The sequence below is a fragment of the Alosa alosa genome, chromosome 6 (genome assembly GCF_017589495.1).
Source record: "Alosa alosa isolate M-15738 ecotype Scorff River chromosome 6, AALO_Geno_1.1, whole genome shotgun sequence".
Taxonomy (NCBI): domain Eukaryota; kingdom Metazoa; phylum Chordata; class Actinopteri; order Clupeiformes; family Clupeidae; genus Alosa; species Alosa alosa.
In genome coordinates, this window is record NC_063194.1 from 27,296,763 (window position 1) to 27,310,574 (window position 13,812).

At 39.8% G+C, this 13,812-nt stretch overlaps 1 protein-coding gene across 1 annotated transcript; it reads right to left on the reverse strand.

Moving 5' to 3' along the window:
- Positions 1-2,628: 2,628 nt before the first annotated feature.
- Positions 2,629-13,559, reverse strand: cdc20 (cell division cycle 20 homolog). Its single transcript, XM_048245793.1, has 11 exons — positions 13,411-13,559; positions 12,674-12,872; positions 12,431-12,570; positions 12,243-12,339; positions 10,375-10,500; positions 10,095-10,288; positions 9,885-9,979; positions 9,109-9,343; positions 8,863-8,988; positions 3,030-3,147; positions 2,629-2,908 (listed from the first exon to the last, which is right to left on the reverse strand). Exons 2-11 carry the CDS (start codon positions 12,852-12,854, stop codon positions 2,745-2,747), a joined length of 1,476 nt encoding a protein of 491 aa, XP_048101750.1. The 5' UTR covers positions 12,855-12,872; positions 13,411-13,559; the 3' UTR covers positions 2,629-2,744.
- Positions 13,560-13,812: the final 253 nt, after the last annotated feature.

Below are 13,812 nucleotides of genomic sequence, written 5' to 3' on the forward strand. Positions count from 1 at the left end.
GGCTCCTCAAGAAATACGCACTGAATAATGTTTGGCTGTAGCCACCGGATAGGTACCCGCCCACCAACATGTACGCGCATGAGAGCTCGTGCCCAACACGGATTTTCGTGCATGGAGCTGGTGTCACTCCCCGATGTGAGTCGCGCATGCGTCACTTTGCTACTTTGCGACTACCAGTGCCGTTAGCCACAGAATAATGACATTAGCCTACACAGCAGTAATGTATTATTTAGCGTAAGGCATCACATTTTCACTGCATGATCTCTAATGTTAGTTCTAGATTAGAGGCTGAAGTAGACTGGTAGCGAGAGACTTCTGTAATATCAATACAAATTGACCTACATAACGAAGTTTGTTCACTGCTGGCAAGTAAGTAAGCAATCAAGCACAACAAAGGCTGTCACTTGAATGGCGTTTGCTAACGTTAGCAATCAAACAATCTTAGATAGCTAAAACGTTTTTGAAACAGAAAAGTGAATTATTTTATGGATTTCAGTCGGATCCCTTGCCGTTATGCCGTAAAACCTATCAATCTGAGCATGCGTGACTCACATCGTGGAGTGACACTGGTTCCAAATGCTCCATGCAGCGCCATATTTGAAAATGGCGTATGCTAACATGCCGAAGCTAATCTGCACGCTCTTGACCCCCTGATTGTATCGCACCAGTGCTACATTGGTAAATCATCCATTGCACAGACTGACTTTTTGTATTATGTATGAAAAATATGTTGCACTGTACAGTCCTGGAGGCATGTTCATGAATACTCAAAAAAATGGAAGGTGTAACTAAAAGAAACTTGTGACCACCAAAATGCTGGCATACACTACAATAATTTTAAAGCAACAAAATTAAGACTTAATATTACCATATTATTTAATGTTATTAACCAGAACAGGGCTCTAGAGTGACCAATTTTTAAGGGTGCGACTATAAACTTCTTCCTGGGTCGCACTGGTGCACCTAACGTCATAAGGGTGAGCGCCTAGACTTTCCTCACATCTGCTGTCTCTCCACAGACTGTGTTAGTTGTCCTTTGACTAGTGTTGCACGGTGCACCAATACTACAAAACTATCCCTGAAATTAGAAACGTCACAATACCTAGTTTTATTACTGTCGAATTTATACTTAAAGGGAAACTTGGCAGGATTTCCCCCTCTGCTGGAGAAATTGTGCATTATGCTATTTCAAACTGTGGGAAAAGGTAACGATAAAGCACATGGATTTGTTTACAAGCTAGCGAACGGTTAGCATAGGTTTGGCAGAACTATGTGGATGTTACAAGGTAAGAAACACGATTTAAAACTAGTTTCTTGTTTCTCACTTCTCTTTCCGGGACGGTAGTCTCAATGTTGCAAGGTTGGTTTTTAAGCCTGAGGGCGCTAGGGTTTGCGGGGGAAAGTCACCATTTTCACCGGAACAGGTCATTTAACCATCCAAATGATTTCTAAACGGGTTTATTACGTTGAAATAGTTGCCAAGTTCCCCTTTAAGAATGACAGTCCATGCTTCCTGTAGCTATGTGTCTTTTCTCCTCAGACACACACAGCTTTTAACCTGCAGCTGTGTGCCGTTGACTTGCGCTAGCCTAGCACCTGCGAACTCTGCAATTAGAAGGACTGGATGAAACTTGTTGAAAACGGTCTCCACTGATAAATATCACACTTGCTTACTTGGAAATGAGGTCCTATGTCCAAAATCCTGAACCACCCCTTTAAGTTGATTTGGACCTCTCAAGTTCGAGTTGCTAACCTACCTAGGCTATGGAATTTAGTTAATTTAGGTCTACTGTTTTAGGTTTAATAACATTTCCAAAATAAGCTACACAACTGATGGGCAAACTTTTACATCTTTAGAGTTACGTCTGTTAACACACGTGTCATGTCTATCATTAATGTAGTGCTCACCAAAATCATAAAAAAATTACATTGCAAGACAATTCTCTTCTAAGGTCCTAAAAAGATTTTAGTTTTTTTATTGTTTTTTTTAACATTTATTTTACCTAATGACAAACATAATAAATTGCATCCATATGGCCTTGGACTATGTGCGACTATTTTCCGCTAGCCTAAAACCAAGAGAATGAAAGCTAATTACTTTTTGTTCTTCTTAAAGTAACAGGCACTCAATTAGACCTACCCACCACCACTGTAATGGCATTAGACAAGACAAGTGTAATAGTTTAAAAACAATATTAAGTATTCAAATGACTAAATATCTTTAGCCATTAGTATTTATGCAGATCAAAATACTATAAATTAACAAAATATATAAAGTTTATGAATTCAAAAATATGGAAGAAACATGACAACCGATAATTTTCCGTGTGTGTGGAGGGTCGAGCAGATTGCCACTGATGTGAATAATTACACACTATTCAATATTACTGATTGTGTCAAGAATCAGTAATATTGATCAAAAATCCAAATCAAAACGATCATTCCTGGTCCATGCTCTGACAAAAGCTCAGACACAGAATGTATATGGAGAGTGATAAAAAGGTGACCTTTTTAGCCTAGGTAGCCTGAAAATTTGGGCACCACAAACTTGTGCTGGTGCACCTACATAAAAAGTTAGGCGCACCAGTGCAACCAATGCAAATAGTTAGTCTGGAGCCCTTTGGAATCTCCCTTGTAAAACCACTTCACCAATCGGTGACATCCTTTATTGAGGCTTTAAAAAAAGTTCTTTGTACAAAACATTTTTCACCGTAGTATATGTATATATAAAAACACAGGCTGATTTAACGGATAGGTTGATGGACAATGCTGCTAGTGGGTTTTGTAGTCTTTTTGACTGGATCTTTTTCAAAGCAGTTCCACATTCTGACTGTTTCATCAGCAGCCACACTTGCAACTGTGGAGCCATCAGGACTGAGGGCCATGTTCAAAACTCTGCCGTCATGGCCTATAAGAGTAAAATAAATAAACATTTAAATAAGTAACATTAGTTATTAAATTATAACACTCACACAAAGCAACATCAGTGAACTTTGTTGTAATAGGAGTAGTTTCACCAGCTCTCCTACCTTCAAGCTCTGCCACCTTGGTAAGAGAGGGATACTTCCATATACTGATGTTTTCATGAGCAAAGCCATGTGAAGATACCAGCTCCTTGTAGTTTGGTACAAACAGCAATGATGATATCTGTATGTAAAAAGTGGGTAGTCAATTGAAGGCACATGAAAAGAAAAAAGCTACAGGATGGGGAGAATAACACTGTAGGGGATGGATCTCGGTGCATCCTCCCCTATAGACAACTGGGGGGTATTCCAGAAAGCAGGTTTACTGGCTTAACTGGGTATGTTAACCTAGAGTTAGCGGTAAACCTGGGATTTCAGTTCCAGAATGCTCAAATATGATCAGGCTATGTGAGTTAACTATGGTAACATAGGCTCTGAACTTAACCTGGTAGGGGTAGGTTTTGTTCGGTTATTTCAGTGCATGTTCAACCAGGCCGCTATTACTACACTTGTCACACAATGGCGTTTCATTTTGACGAAGGTCCGATTGACAAAGAAGCACAAAATCATGTAATATTCATCCGTGCAATTCACCGTGAGAGGGCGATAAGACCACGACGTCACATGATAGCCTATCCATTCTTTTCCAAATAAGCTTAAGAGCGCTAGTTTTTCAGCTGAATCCTAAATAGGCTAGCCTACTTGAAAAGCATTCTCCATCCCTACATTACGCATGGTGGATTAGAATAGAATAAAATAAAACTTTAATGTAGGCTAGCTAGCCTACACCATAGTGGACATTTGTCTTTGGCTCACCAGACAGATGGACAAACATCTCAGACACATTGAAGATATATTTAAAACAAGTACACTACAAAAAAGGAAAAATATAGAAAATTAATAAATAAGTTATATAGTTAATATAGACTACATAACAGCTCAGCCGGGTATGCGTGTTGTCACTAAGTTTGGTTAAGAATGCTGATGGCATTTGGGATAAAATAGTTTAATAGGCTACACACGCTCTCCGACTGGGAGTTTTTGTAGTGTTGGAGACGCAGAGCATATCGGCAAGCTGTCGCTCGGTGCGTAAAGTTTGCCTTGCGCTAAAGCAGGTGCAGCTTCATTCGTTTTCCTGGACACAAACCCACGAGGATCATTAAAGTGTAGTTTCACCAACTGGCAGGTCAGCATCACAGTTTTTTAAAATGTGCACCAACGATAGGCTGTCTTAGCTGGTGAGCTTCAATTAACAGGCTTCGGCTTTTTCAGAATGTCCTTAAGGTCGAATGGATGGGTCATAGGCCACTTCTATTTTTGTATGCTCTCTTAATGGTGTTGGTGTTTAAAACACATTTTTATTTTAATAATTGACAGATGATGTGATGATGCTTCACATCTTTATAAACATGGAGGCGAAAAGGCAGGGCCCAGTAGGCCTACACGATGCCAGGAATGATGTACCGGGAATCTAATTTGAGCGACATATTTCCACAGGGTGCGTTAGGGCAGGCCTACACCTTACTAGAATATTATCAGATCCACTACAGACTAATTAATGTGTAGGCTGTAACTTAATGTTATATGTGCAATTACAGGAGAACTTGATGGGTATGCTACTGGAGGTTAGATGATGGGCTACCCATGCCTTCTGACATTAATCACCCTTCCGATGCTGGAGCGCAAAGGTTTAACTTGGCCCACAGCTGCAGAACATGCGTTCAAATAGAACATTACATTTTGGGATTCTCAAGGAGTCTATGGCCCACTCAATCTGTGACAAGGTAGGCTAGTTTAAGAACGCATCATTCAAAGCAGTCAATACAATAAGTAATGTCCACTGAATTATTTACTTGTGCTTTTGACATTAAATAGGCCATCCTAAGCGTACGCATTTTCACGGTCAGTTAGGCTTTTCTCTGCCAAGCAAGGTCTTGTTCCTTGGCAGACGCTCAAGTATTGCTCTTTTGTTATTACAGTTCTCTCCTCCTCGTAAGCCTTGAGGAGAACTTGCTACTCCGCCTCTCGTTTCGCCGGTTTCACTCATGGTTTCGACTCTCAGTAGATGATGCCTTTATAAGTTCGCTGTGAACGCGCACAACTCTAGGTTACCCAACACAGGGTTGATTGAACTAACTGGTAAGTGCTGACTGTTGCAGGAGACGTAGTGTAGGCCTAGCAGCCATCAGCTCATCAGGGGGTAATAGTATGGAAACAATTGAAAAAACGTTGGGTAGGCCAAATATGTGGTCCATACTGTAGCATACTGGCACGCATAACTCAAAGCAGCAAAAGCCGACGTTCCTAACCCTGCTCACAAGTGACACCTGGTGGTTGTTTGGATCATTGCAGCTTCACTGGTGAAAGACGTGTGAGGTCAGGTGAGAATCACACGTGAAGCCAGACAATTCCAAGTGGTACCCACTGTATTTTTTGGTTACATACAAATAGACGGTTTGCAGTTTTCCTTAAAGCCACTAGTTATTTTGTAAATTACTACATATCAGTTATCATTTGAAGAAGTACAAATGGTAACTAGTGTTATTCATTAACAAAAAGTATGACAATTATTTTGGTCCACAACATTTTTTTCCATGATTAAGATAGATCAAATAGATAAAGAGATATTTCATAACAGAATCCATTTGGCAAACAGAACACACACTGCTTAGCTAGACAAGCGCCACCCGCCTTAACTGTTGTCGACAGACTTCAATAGCATTGTACTCAAACACTACAATAAACACACGAACACTCAAAATAAACATGTAAACTTTGGACTTAAAAAAAAAAAGCAGGAATTCTCCTTTTTCATATACCGTAAAACTCCAAATAATAGCCCAGGATTTTATTTTCCCAAACTGCACCGGCTAGTATTAGAGACAGGCGTCTATATAATTTCCTTTACACAAAACTTTTCCTCTGCAAAGATGGAAAATATTATGGAATTAATCACTTCAAACACACTGAATGTCTACCCTGACTAGGCTATCCGATGACAATTACGGGACATCAATCATTTAGTGTTGAGATATTCATCGAGTGAGAAGATGCAAATAGCGGGAATAGCCAGAAAAGATGAAACACGTTTTAATCTAACATAATTTACAAAGAGAGTATTACACTGAAAGCTCATATTTGGTCACTAGCAACCTAGTCTATATCTGTCCTCTGTCAAAAACAGTTGCATTATCAGCCCTGACCAAAACCGTTCAGGAATTATTTAAGCAAAAGTAGAACGTGCATAATGTTTCATTCTCCCTCTTTTTTGGAACGAATGAAACCGCATGAGCGCATGAACCATATAATCTCCCGTATTTTAGTTTTAACAGTCAGCTTACATTTTAAATCATAACCTACTTCTATCTCTTTATCGCCATGATGGTATGCATTTAGAATTAAGAATAACGTTTGCGAACCCTTTTGTTTTGTTGCCAGCATAAAAACAAGCTTACCATCGCCTATCCGCAAATTTGAAACAAAAGGGATGAACTGAATGATTGAGTCAGACATATAGGCATAGTTCATTTTGAAAAAAGTTATACAATTTGGAACTCTAGCTTTTCCCCACCGCAGTCTTTAAATGCCATCTAATCATAACGTTAGCGTGCGTAGTCTGCACCATACTGGCTTAACCACATGAATTCCAATACAAGTTTTTGCCTGAAATTGCACTGTGCCCATTTACGAGGGCATTGTTCCCACCTCTTCTGGGGCCTACCATCAAATGTTTGACCTCTGTAGAAAGCTGAGAACCTGTAGTTTTCATAGGAAACAGTCAAAATAACTGATGTACTGACACAGAGTTACAGAGGCTAGAGTATAGTTTCTTTTCTTTCTGCCGGATTACAAGCATCTCTGAACTGACCACATTTCAGCCTTCTAGGTCACTTGATATCACTTAGAAACACAACTGAGCCATAGCACCAGGTCTTGTGAAGCTGTGTGCAAAAGTAGATCAATATAGAATGAAAATATGAGTGCTTTAGACCAGGGGTTTTTCAACTGGTTCTGTGCCAGTAATCAACGGACCACTATTGTGTGTGTGTGTCTATGTTCCAGCCTTGCCCTTAAATTTAGATATGCCAGTGTGGAAAAAACGCTCACAGAGGTATAGTTGGAAAGGGTAAAACAAACCTCACAGCACTCGCTCATGAGCGGCTGTCTGCGACACGGAAAATCTGTATAGGTTACTCAAGAAACTAATGTGTGTCTCCATATGACGCAAGTTTCGGCGGTTTCATGGCCTCAACGTTGAACATACGAAACAGTGATGCCTCCTCTCCAGTTTTGTCAATCGTTACTTTAAATCCATATCTAACATTTAATCGTCACTATTTTCTTTCTCGTTTCCACCATGTTTCCTCCGAAGTTGTAGCTTTGTCTGAAGAGCATGCAGAAGAATCCTGTCCATCCGTCCTGACATCTGTTACTTTCCTTAGGCTACTAAAATAGCGATCCATGCTGGTACTAACTAGCTAACTTCACCTTAGTTAGAAACGTTAGTTAACAGCTCCACTCCTCTCCAAATTTCACAAAACTATTTAGCTTCTTTTCAACGAAAACATAACGTGAACTCCGTCTTAGCTGGTCTATATCGCGCAGACTGTAGCCTACTATATGAATGAGCGTGTGTGACGTTGGGTACGCAAAACACATCATTAGCAAAGCACAGGATAGACTGTTACGTAGGCCTTCAAAGCTAACATATCCTGTGTCAGTTTGAATCTCATTTCCTCTATAGTATTTTAGATATTTTCAATAAGTTCAATATTCACACCAATGCGCAACAATTCTGGAAATGGTTTGGAAAAGTTAATGATGGAAAAAAGGCAGGGGGCCACAGACCAGCGGTTGAAAATCCCTGCTTTAGATCCCTGCTCATGTGTTTTGTAAAATATGCCTATGGAAACTCCCCATAGGACTTTTGGTCATCCAAAATGCTTACTGCACATGAACCCCTTTGTGTAGAAGCATAATCCTGGTCTCAAATGAAAGTTAGAATGTAAAGTACTATACAGATTGTACATGAAGTCATTTTTGGATTCCCAAGAGTCAAAGATTTCAAATGGTGTATAACATTATTATGCTCCATACAATGATTTAGAATGTTGGGGGAAGGTGGAACTTCTTTCTGCAGCGGTTTCGTCTCATTGCGAATCTTTGGTGTGAATTGGGCTTTAAACAGATGATGACGGGTTTAAGAAGATTAAATACAACCCGAAACTTAAAAAAAAAAAAAAAAAAAAAAAAAAAAAAAAAAAAAAAAAAAAAAAAACACACCAGGCCTCCATTTAAAACCCGGCCTTTAACACAAACCTGTATCCGCACCAGGCGTTTAAAAGGGACAGGCCTCAGTTTGGGACTCGGCTATTATTTGAAGTCTTACGGTAGATCGGTTTCTCTCAAGGTCATCAGGCACCTACAGTGCTACACTCTGGGGGCATGAACATGAGGGCTCATCAACATACCCCCAGAGTGTAACTGTAGCAGCCTGGCATCTTTAGCTGTTGGCTGCAGCAACTCCAGCTAGGCAGAAACGATTGCCTGCCTGCCCCCCCGTCGCCGTTTTTTCGTACCTACAGTACTCAATGACCGATTAACAGATCTATGGGAAAATCGCCCACATTCTACTTTACCGCATTCTTACTCACTAGGACCTCATTTCCAAGTTAGCAAGTGTCATATTTATCAGTGGAGACCGTTTTCAACACATATCCTCCAGTCCATCTAGTGGCAGAGTTCACAGGTGCTAAGCTAGCGCAAGTCATCACTATGTGTTAGCCTGCCACTAAAAACAGTCCTACCCACGCCACAGTAAATCGAGGGCCTTCACCTGAAAAATAGTTTGCAGTGACAATTAAACAATTATTCCTTCAAAGTTGTTACACTTTACTACCTGAGAGCGTGTGTCCAGTGAACTCATGCAAACTCCACTGCTGACATTCCAAATGCGTATGTGTCGGTCACTGGTACCCCCACCGGATGCAAGGATATTCGTTTGCCATGGACACCATGCCAATGCCTAGATCGGAAGGGGAAAAAAGAAAAGAGAAAGATCTGCTATGAATGCATTGTGGAAAAGAAAAGACTAACAATCACCGATCTACCTAATCAAAATAATACAGCAACATGACATTTTTACCTTAACAGCTCCTTGGTGTTCACTGAAGCTATGGACAGGATTTTGCATATTGACACTACCCTCCTGTACACCTGGCCAGACAAACACCATGTTGTCATTGCCTCCACTGGCTAGAAACCTTCCGTCTGGGGACCACTTCAGCCCACAAACCTCCTGGCTGTGGCCACTTAAGGTACAGATATGATGTTCTGCTACACGGACATCATGATGATGAATGTGACCAGACCTGGCTCCACTACAAAATAAGAAGCATTTAGTTCAATAAAACAAAGTAAAGCAAAGACTTTGAAACAAAGCCACAGAGTGGCAGTGATTCTACATACGAGTTAATGTCAGGGTTCCCACTCCAAGTCAAATGTAAAATTCCATGACACTTTCCCTGACAAAAAAAAAAAAAAAAAAAACAACTAAATTTCTATTACTTGCTATATTTCACGCAGCATTGGTATTGATTGTTTTATTAGCTTTTTACATTGCTTCTTGCTTGAGTGGTTGTCGTTAGCCCTACTTTGTTTGTTCAATACCCATTTATTAATTCCCCAAAAGGTCATAGACTTAAGAGTGGGAACCCTGAAAGCAAGCAAGCATGCACACATACATGCATACCCCCTCAATAACTTTGTAGCAGAAAATACAAATGTATTAGGGGGGCGTCCTCCTTTTTTTTTTTTCTGGAGAGAAGTAGATAAGAACCGATATCGATAAGTAGGATTGGTATCGATAAAATCCTAACGATCCCCATTCCCAGCGAGTGGTTATTTGAGAGATGACTGTACCTTGAAAGGATGTGGTCATTCCATGAGAGACTGCCGACTCTGGCCGTGTGACTGGCCATGCTGCGTAGTCGTTTCTGGTGTTCCACATCCCACAACTACAATGAAATTAAGTAGACATTTACATTTAAAGGTGGTCCTAACTGGACAGACTAATGACAGCCAGGAACTCAATTCTTTGGTAAGGGAAAAAAAACAAAAAAAAAAACAGACCTGCACTTTACAATCACTGGTGCCTATGGCCAGAAAAGTCCCATCTTTGCTCCATGATACTGAACTGACGTAGTCATCTGGCTCCATTCTCATCAAAAGAACGATTTGACCAGTGGCAGAGTCCCATAAATACACTGTATTACTCAGGGCCACAGCCAATATGTTCCGGGAACCCCAGTCCATCAGATGTAGATCTACAATTTGAGTCATAAGTTATTTTAAGTCATATAAAAACATCTAATGAAAAAGACTCAATTATATTTAACACTGATCAACATACAGAAATCATTTCTGATATCCGGGGCATCAAGAATACGCTCTGGCACAGTCGAGATGTATCTGGATTTCTTGACCGAGGCGGGTGTTGGCACTTGACTGTAGAGGACTTTCAGATTATTCTGATAACCTGAGGTGAGGAAATGCTTTTGTTTAAGACATGCCAAAACAGTGTACCATACATTTGAGTTCAATGTATAGGCAGCCAATTGGCAGCCCTGGCAAAGAAGAGTAGAAGAATCTAACCTTTTGAAACACAAGGGAATAGGTATGGAGGGGGAAAAGTGGACCTACAACTTCCCTGAAAATTACCTGTACACACCCCTAATATGGTTGTCAAATTACAGGTTCAAGACAGACTTTGAATATTATCCCCATTATTATAATATCCCCATTTGATTATTCTATATTAAACTGCAGTAACAGTTAGATCAAACGAAGCGAGAGCAGCGATCTCGTGTCACATTTGAGTGAGAAAATGAGTAAATTAAGAGTAGGTGAATGTTCAATTTAACGAGATGTAGACAAGTAGACTATACAAATTACTCTGTGCACAACCACATATTGCCTCTTGCTGAACTTGACTAGAGTGGTGTTACGTTGCTCGGCAATGTGAAATGCCAAAGCTAAGATCAAAACTATTTTATGGATGGAGGATGAATGAACAAAAATCGCAATAAACAAAAGATTTTGTTCATTAAAACTAAATTAGTTGGTAATGTTCTGTTGTATTAACTAATATACAGTATTAACTAATATACACACTATACATACAAACAATATAAAATTAAGTGAAAGTGGTGAAGGCAAAGGATATCAAGGCTGTAATTATCTTGGGTTTTGTATATATGGCCAAAACACCTATACACCGATATCCTTTACCAACACCAGGTGTCCCACTAATGATATTGCTTAAATGTGCAGAAACATGATAGAAGTTGTACAACATAGCATAACAGTTATACTACCATGGTAGAAGTTCTGCTACATCACCACTGTTAATGAAGTTAGAATGTTACAAGCACAATGAACCTCCTTTCCAAAAAAAAATATTCAGAAGACATGCCAGGAAACCGCTCTCCCTGCCATTAAATTACAAATGGAAATGGCTCAGGTTTACTAAATGCTACAGGGATGGATGGATGGATGACTAAACTGAAATGCCTACTGATGTGAGCAGACCCCTGCATTTAATTCTCCATCTTTGTTATAGCTGAGGACTAAGGGAAAGGGAGGCTTTACAAAGTATTAAAACAAAGGGGTGTCAATAGTTGCGGCATGTGCATTGTTTTTGTTAAAAAATATTAATGGTGTGACATGAGAATCAGCTTAAGAATTGAATCATCGGCATCTGCAGAGATCAACATTTCTGCAGATATTCCTGGCAGACATATCGATATCCACAAACTGTTCGGGTTTCAGAGGAAGCATTGTACAGATTTGTTCAAATAGGCCTACTTTTATTTGTGTATTTTACATCTACACCAAGTCGAAGATGTATTTATTATGAGTGAATGTTGAGCTTTCTTTAAATATGCATTTTGGGTAGAATTAAAGGAAAATGTGTGTATATCTATCTGCCATTAAAATAAGAGTAATTTATAGTACAGGTAACAAACACCCTTAAAGGAAATTTGAAAAGGTGTAAACACATGTACGTATTGTATCGGCATTGGCAACGGGCCAGAATGAAAATATTGCTGTATCAAATATCGGCAGAAATACAGTGCAGCCCCGGTGCAGCCCCCACTGAATAAAACGCACTAACCAATAGAATAATTTGTGCATGAAAATGTCAAAACACAATAGTTATTTACAAAAAGGGCAAAACCATTTGCCATGCTGTTTTTACACACACACTAAGAGATGTACCTTCAGGTGCATTGAGTGGTTTTCCACTTAAGTGCAAGATCTTTGCCTCCTCAACGTCATATCCATTAAGCGTCATCGACCAGGCCTTTTGGTTTTGCTGTCCAAGGCAGATATTTGTGATTAGAAGAGAGACATCGAAAGCATTCTCTAATTAAAAAAAATAATTGCAGAAGAGATGGTGACTATACCATTGACGAGTTTGCTTCAGTTGAATCATTCTCCTTTGACAGCAAAAAGCTGGCCACATCCATCTGTTTGTTGTTTCTAGTGGGAATGTAGCGGTCACCGCCTACTTTTGAAGGTGTAGACTGAGTTTTCCCATTTTTACCTAAGTAAGGAAAAAATAAATGGATACGTGAAGAGGACAACAGAAACCATTTTCATTCATTTCATTCAACCACATTCATAAAGTACTTCCTTCTTCAGAATACCTGGCGTTTTGCTGGGAGTTTTGGATGTGCTGACTGACCGATTTCCGGGTGAAAGAGCACCTGGAGGTTTGGATGTCGACGTAGATGCCTTCCTTTGCCACCTGGCCATTGGGGCATTTGCAATAGGCATATCGAGCTTCAGAACGTTGTGAATGTCGTTCTCGAAACCAAACTGGGCCATGGCTCCTCAAAGTTCGGGCTATAGGAGAATTTGCAAGATTAAAGGTGCTCTAAGCAATAAAATACAAACGTTACTCTTTAGCAGTCAAGAGTTCCGCAACAGACAAAAAAAATAAGAAGGCTGCATGAATGTGCTATTCACATAGTTGCAGTTTTCTAACGTTAACGTCTACGATTAACGTTGCTATCCAGTGGGTTGTAAGATACGCATAACGTTATAGCAAATTGTCATTTTTTTTTTAATTCAAATGGGCTTTATTAGCATGACTGTTTGGTACAGTGTTGCCAAAGCTAGTGTTACAAACAACATAGTAACGTTAGTATCACAAGGAAAAGACAAGAGATACAGCATCACCGTTGCTTAGAAGCTACGTGTAATTTGATTAGTTCAGACATTTGGGTAATAAAATATCGATAGACGTTCTAACGTCCATATTCGTTACTTAACGTTAAAGTTAGTGTTAGGCATTAGCACTCTTACTGCTAACAAACAAAATCCAACTAAATACATAAGTACATTCTAGGACACGTTTCACGTCCCTTAACGGTTTACTCACCTAGATGTGTAGTGAAACGGAACTATTAAATCTTAGGATGGTTTGAAAGCCGTTTACGAGCTGGCGCCACTATGATATCTTCCTCGCTTCGCCGCTCAGTTTAAATGACTAAAATGCGTTGTCGTGATTGGTAAATTCAAACATCACCAGCTTCTTCCTCTTGTTGATGGTTTTAGGCGGTTGGCAAACAGCATAAGATGCATTACCGCCACCTTCTGAACTGGAGTGTGGAGAGTCATTCTCCCGAACTCACCGTGAGTACATCTAGTAGGAGGGCCTATGTGTCTAATTTGGGGGCTTGTGGGATACGCATGTTAATTTTTGGAGAGTATTATATCTTTGTTCTAGGGGTTCTTAAGAGTAGAAAAAAACATGTCTCCATTTTTTTGAAGGTTTTGAAGG

Excerpts from the sequence above, each read along its gene's own strand:
- cdc20 (XM_048245793.1), bottom strand. The coding sequence starts at position 12,854 with ATGGCCCAGTTTGGTTTCGAGAACGACATTCACAACGTTCTGAAGCTC. Across the intron at positions 12,571-12,673 it reads AACTCCCAGCAAAACGCCAG|GTAAAAATGGGAAAACTCAG; the intron begins GTATTCTGAAGA and ends TTCCTTACTTAG. Across the intron at positions 8,989-9,108 it reads AACACCAAGGAGCTGTTAAG|GCATTGGCATGGTGTCCATG; the intron begins GTAAAAATGTCA and ends CTTCCGATCTAG.